Source organism: Plecotus auritus (assembly GCF_963455305.1).
Source record: "Plecotus auritus genome assembly, chromosome: 7".
Taxonomy (NCBI): Eukaryota; Metazoa; Chordata; class Mammalia; order Chiroptera; family Vespertilionidae; genus Plecotus; species Plecotus auritus.
This window is the reverse complement of record NC_137774.1, coordinates 172,673,293-172,679,292: the sequence shown is the minus strand read 5'-3', so window position 1 is coordinate 172,679,292 and position 6,000 is coordinate 172,673,293. Positions and strand designations below refer to the sequence as shown.

The 6,000-nt window shown below is 38.0% G+C and overlaps 1 protein-coding gene across 2 annotated transcripts in view; it reads right to left on the bottom strand.

The window, feature by feature from the left end:
• Positions 1-1,495: 1,495 nt before the first annotated feature.
• RANBP3L (RAN binding protein 3 like) overlaps positions 1,496-6,000 on the bottom strand; it is a 45,659-nt gene continuing 41,154 nt past the window's right edge. For both annotated transcript variants that reach the window (XM_080679059.1, XM_080679060.1), the window contains 2 exons: positions 4,033-4,222; positions 1,496-2,031 (listed from right to left, as the gene is read on the bottom strand). In XM_080679059.1, coding sequence (XP_080535185.1) covers positions 1,988-2,031; positions 4,033-4,222 — 234 coding nt within the window. In that variant the 3' untranslated portion in view covers positions 1,496-1,987. The remainder of the gene's footprint in view (positions 2,032-4,032; positions 4,223-6,000) is intronic.

Sequence of the window (6,000 nt, the reverse complement as noted above, 5' to 3'; positions counted from 1 at the left end):
CAGCCTAAGAGGAGTTAGGGAAAGCTTTCTGGAAATGTCATGAGCCAAGTCTTAAAGAATGGGTTAGTATTCGCTAGCATGAGCAAGGGTGAGAAAGGAATTCCACAAAGGTATGGAGCAATGAAAGAGCAGCTCTGAGTCCCTAGAGAAGGAGACAGGAACAGTGGGAGGTGAGGCTAGAGAGGGAGACAGGGAAAAAGACATGGAAAGTATTACATCCATGCTTAGGAGCTTGGCTTTTATCCCATGCGTGCTAGGAAGCCACCAAAAGGAGAAAATGGTTTGCTTAGCTTTGCAAAGATTACCAACAGGAATTTCTTGGGAGAAACACAAGCAGGGAATAAATATCTGAAAGATATTGAACCTTATTAAAAATTAGAAAAATGCAAATTAAGGTAATAGTGCAATAGCCTTTTATGTCCACTCAATTGGCAAAAATCACTAAGTCCTGGTAAACTTCTAATTTTTGAAAACTATGATACACCAAGTCTTTATTAGGCGAAACATTTACCAGTTAGTACAATAACTCCTCCAATGTCATAGTTTTCAAATATCCAAACATGTTCAGAAATCATTTTGGAATTGTAACTCTTATTCCCTTGTTATACACAATGTTTATGTTCTCAAAAAATTTATATGTTGAAGCTCTACCCCTCCCACCCCCGTCATGACAGTATTTGGAGATGGGGCTTTGGGAAATAATTAGGGTTAGATGAGGGCATGAGGGCGGAGCCTGGTCTGATGAGATTATAGAAAGACCCAGAGAGCTTTCCCTCTCTCTCTGCCATGCTCTCACAAGAAGAGATCACTGGAGCACACAGTGCGGGGGTGGCCCCCCCAAACCCAGAGAAGAGCCTCAGAATGAAACCCACCTTTCCAGCCTCCAGAACTGTAAGAAATAATGACGTTCTGCTGCGTAAGCCACCCAGTGTGTGGCATTTTGTTGTGGCGGACGTAGCAGATTAAGATGCCACTGACAAGGGGATTGTTTAGGGTCACCATCGGAAGCCATTTTTAAACCAAACGGATGATCACACTGGATTGGAAAATGAAATACAGCTCTAAGTATAATTTTCTTGTGTAACACTTTAAGCGTCTCTGAAACAAAAATCGAGAGAGGGGCATCAAAACTCGCTTGCATGATTGTTGAAATTACTGCTGAGTTTTTAAGAAAATTTCATTTGGCTATATGTGATATGTTTGTTTTAAAAAGGTCTCTATACAGCCACACCTACACAAATATTAATGACCATTTATTACATAAATCATGCAAAGGACAAGTTAAATTACTTCCGTTTTTGTATACTTAACTGTTTTGATACACAGGTCATGGATTTTAGACATTCCTTCAACAATTATTGGAGGCTGACTGTCAGTCAAGAATATAAAGGAACAGTGGATACGCGTCTAAGAACAAATACTGTCCTTAAAGGAATACATGAGAACATAAGCTTACAGTATTAGGAAATCCAAAGGCTAAATGAAAATACACGTCTCAGAAGAAAAACATGTTTTAATGAAATGTTATGCAGTTAGAGTGGTTTTCGAAGCAATTACTGGAAATATTATAAAATATTTGTTTTATGGCCACACAATGCATGACTGAAAAAAATAAATATTTTACTTATTTATCAAATCCAGCAATTTATCATTTTAACTATTATATCCATCAATGTGATGAATAGTCCAAATTAGTTATCAAATCCTATTCTAAGTTAACTTCTTCAAAAATGACAAATTTTGAACTTCCAAAGTCCATGTATTTTTTAAATTCTGTCATTTGCTCCACAATAATCAAAATGTAAAACCTCAGAATTATCAGACTACATAAGAGAAAAACTTTAACTGCAACAAATTGTATTTCATGAACTTCTCTATTAAAACTCTTCAAGGGGGAACAGGATCTTCTCGTTTAGTTAGGATGGCTTAGTATTTTCGTTGGTGACCAATCTTTGTGTCGATGTCGTCATGTGATGGTGGGTGGCACTCATGAACAGGCAACTGACTGTCGGTGGGTCCACCTAGAAGGATCTGTGACATAAATTTAAAATATTTTATTACACAATGTTAGGTTCAGATTTGATTTAATATTGAATTCAACGGAACAGGAATACTCATGAATATGCTTACTGGTGAGGAAATGAAATATAGAAACCTTATATTTTTTTAAGTAACATTTAGAAATGGTGCTTAATGTTAAACATGACATTTTCAAATCGTTATACCCTTCCTGAAATCATGAGCAACAGAGTTTCAAAAATTAGACTTTTCATCGCTTTCCTAACGTTTTAGCATTCGTATGCTCCACCTCCTGGAGAAGGTACTAAGTGAAAGGGGGAAGGAGAAGGGAGGGGCTCCTATTATTTCCGTTGTTTCTCATCTTATCTAAAAATAGTTGCATATTAAAAAAGGTAGAGTCTAGCAGAAACCGGTTTGGCTCAGTGGATAGAGCATCAGCCTGGGGACTGAAAGGTCCCAGGTTCGATTCCGGTCAAGGGCATGTACCTTGGTTGCGGGCACATCCTCAGTGGGAGGTGTGCAGGAGGCAGCTGATCGATGTTTCTAGCTCTCTATCCCTCTCCCTTCCTCTCTGTGAAATATCAATAAAATATATTTTTAAAAAAATTAAAAAAAAAAGGTAGAGTCTATAAACAGGTTGTTTGTTGATGAGACTTTTGCCATTTAATCCTTCTTTCAAGTTAACATTTTTAGTGGCTACCAACTCATTTTCTAATAGACCCCATTTTATTGTTAACAATATAAATTTTATAATAATATAAAAGATAGAAATTTTATACATTTCAAAGAATAATAAGCCATTTGTTTAATAATAACAAGAGATATCATATTCACTTAGTGCTCTGAATCACTGAGTCAAGCACTTTCGGATGCTGATCCGCATATTTGTCTTGATTACATTTTTAGTATTAGGCAAAGGCAGATATTTCATCAAGTTCTGCACATGATGGATTATTAAATTATGTATGATTAAAGTAGCTTTAAGATTTAAAATGATTAAAAGTTGGAAAACTTTATCTTTGTAAAAGTATATCCCTCAGTCCTCTGTAAAGCAGAATTGAAGGCTAAATGAAACTATTACCGAAAATATTTGGCTGACTTTATTAGGTACCTACATCTATATAAAAATTTCTTTGTTTCCTTGACAGTGGTTTTCTCCAAAAATAATGATGAACTTGAATTTTACACCCACACATCAGTATGAAAACGTAAACGTCTGGTAGAGCGTTGGCCTGCAGACTGAGGGGTCCCAGGTTCGATGCCGGTCAAGGGCACATGCCTAGGTTGTGGGCTCGATCCCCAGTGGGGGGCGTGCAGGAGGCAGCCAGTCAATGATTCTCTGTCATTGATGTTTCTGTCTATCACTCTCTCCCTTCCTCTCTGAAAAGAAAGAAAGGAAAGGAAGGAAAGGAAGGAAAGGAAGGAAGGAAGGAAGGAAGGAAGGGAGGGAGGGAGGGAGGGAGGGAGGGAGGGAGGGAGGAAGGAAGGAGGAAGGAAGGAAGGAAGAAAGGGAGAAAGAGAAAGAAAGAACTCGTTTCGCACCAGGCAAAGAAAGTCTTTGAAAACAAAGCAGTCACATTCCAAAAAGGGAATAAAGAGGGTTTTTCATGTTTGCAGCCAGATTTGCCTGGTGGCTCCACTACGAGTATTTATAATTTCTCCTATTGTGGCCAATAATAGGAGAATGAGAGCAAGTGAAGAGAAATATGGATAAATGGTTAGTTTCGGGGCAGCCATTAATACTTTAAATTGTAAAAATGGTCTTTTATGCCATTTATATGTAAATGATATGCAGCATCGTGATGAGGCTGACTTATGTAAAATCCCACTGAAGGCCCATTTAGAAGACAGATTTTCAAACCCACTCCCTGGTCCAAGCAGCAAGGGCTCTCATCCCCACCCACTGTAAACAAATCGGTAAGTTCCACTTTTTAAAAACCGGTTTCATGCATTAGGATGGTGCTTGAGGTTCCTCTCTCAAACCGCTGACCTGCCAGCAGGAAAGTCCTGTACCTGATCCATGTTTAGTGCCTTGGGCGAAGCCATCCTCATCCTCATCACAGCTGTCGCAGTTCAGCTGTGGGAGGGCTGCTTCTGCCTGGCTCTCAGCGTGACTGACGTCTTTCTGCTTCTCGAAGCTTCGAAGAGCAACAAGACGGTGATGTATGGCTGCATACAGAGATTCTGTGTCTTTGGCGCTGGCCTGCATGGGGGAAATTCGGGGGTTAGGAATAGAAATAATAATAGCCACATTTTAAGGATTTTTAATCTTTCACTGTTAACAAGGAAGGAACTAGAATGGCATACATCTAGAATGTAAACAACCCTAAACACTAAAGTGTAAAAAGTCCATTTATCTTGAACCAAACTGAGTCCTAAGGCAGATGGTTTTGTAAGAGGTCCCAGTTTGTGCATTTTAAATGGAGAAAATGAAATTTTGTGATTGGAAATTTCTATTTGAATTTAACTTTGTAAAGACCATCCTTCCTCCAATATTTTACCCTGTAGGAAATTGTAGAACTTGGGGGGGGGGAGGAGGGGGAGGGCAGGAGGGGAGGGAGGCGAGACTTCATTTCCTTTACATCACTTTGCGGGGACACCCCCTGCAAGCCGCAGAGCTCTGTGGAGGAGCAGAGCTCACTAGAGCAGTCTATGGCTGTGATCGGCAAGCTGCGGCTCGCGAGCCACATGCGGCTCTTTGGCCCCTTGAGTGTGGCTCTTCCACAAAATACCACGGCCTGGGCAAGTCTACTTTGAAGAAGTGGCATTAGAAGAAGTTTAAGTTTAAAAAATTTGGCTCTCAAAAGTAATTTCAATCGTTGTACTGTTGATATTTGGCTCTGTTGACTGATGAGTTTGCCGACCACTGGTCTATGGTATTGTACCCAAAACCCATCAGAAGTACTTGTTTTCAGTACTTTTCTGTGCTATTTTTATGGTTGCTATAAATATCAAAAGGAGAGTAACAATACCATTTGTATAACAGTTACTGTTACTCTGTTATTACCCATTTTTTACAATAAACTGTGTTTATTTATCCATTAATATTAACAAAGCACATAGCACAGGTGTTCAACATACTCTTATTCGCCTCTCCCTGATAGGTGAGGAGAGGACGGCTCAGAAAGGTGCAATGGCTTGTCTGAATTTACACAGCTAGTTGACAAACTGTCTGGCACTTGAGTCCCAGGTTTTTGTCATCTGACTCAGTGTTCTTTAAGGTGACATGGCAGTAGTTTATGCGTATCTTTTCACAATTTCAAAAAAAATCTGGGACATTTTTTTCTCTTTGCTAACCTTTCAGAGAGTTAACAAACATTTTAAAACTCAGAACTGAGGGTTGAACCAACTATATGCCAACTCTTGGGAGAAGGGTTTTAAAGTATTTTTTTTTTCATATGCATGTATTTAAGTTGCCTTAAATACTTGTGGGTGGAAAAATTTTAATATAAATGAAATAAAATATTTTTGGTTCTCATTGTATTTGATATTACAGAGTAGTTGTTGAATAAATATCTGTTGACTTGACTACTTTAATTTTTTATATCATATGCAAAGGTGTAATTTTCTTTAGTAAGCTAATTAATAACAAATATTGAGAGTATTTGTAATTGAAATATAAATGCTATTCTGCTTCCTTGACATACTTACATTAAATTTGTAATGCCCTTCACTAGCCAATATATCTATTTCCTTTGGACAAATTCATTCAGATGTTTTCATTTAAGAAATTCCAAAGTTAAAAATAAAACAACATGATATATTTTTGAATAACAAATTTGCAATGCTTAAAAAAATTATAACTCTGAGGAAGTACCATAAAAAAATGCTGGTGAGAATGAAAACTGGTTCAGTCTTTCTGGAGAGAAATTTGTCAAGACAAGTCAAAACTTGTTCCCAAGAAAATTAATATGTATGTACACAGAGTTTCCTGCAGCCTCCTTAAAGAATCTATGTATATAAAAGCCTAAGCACCATTAA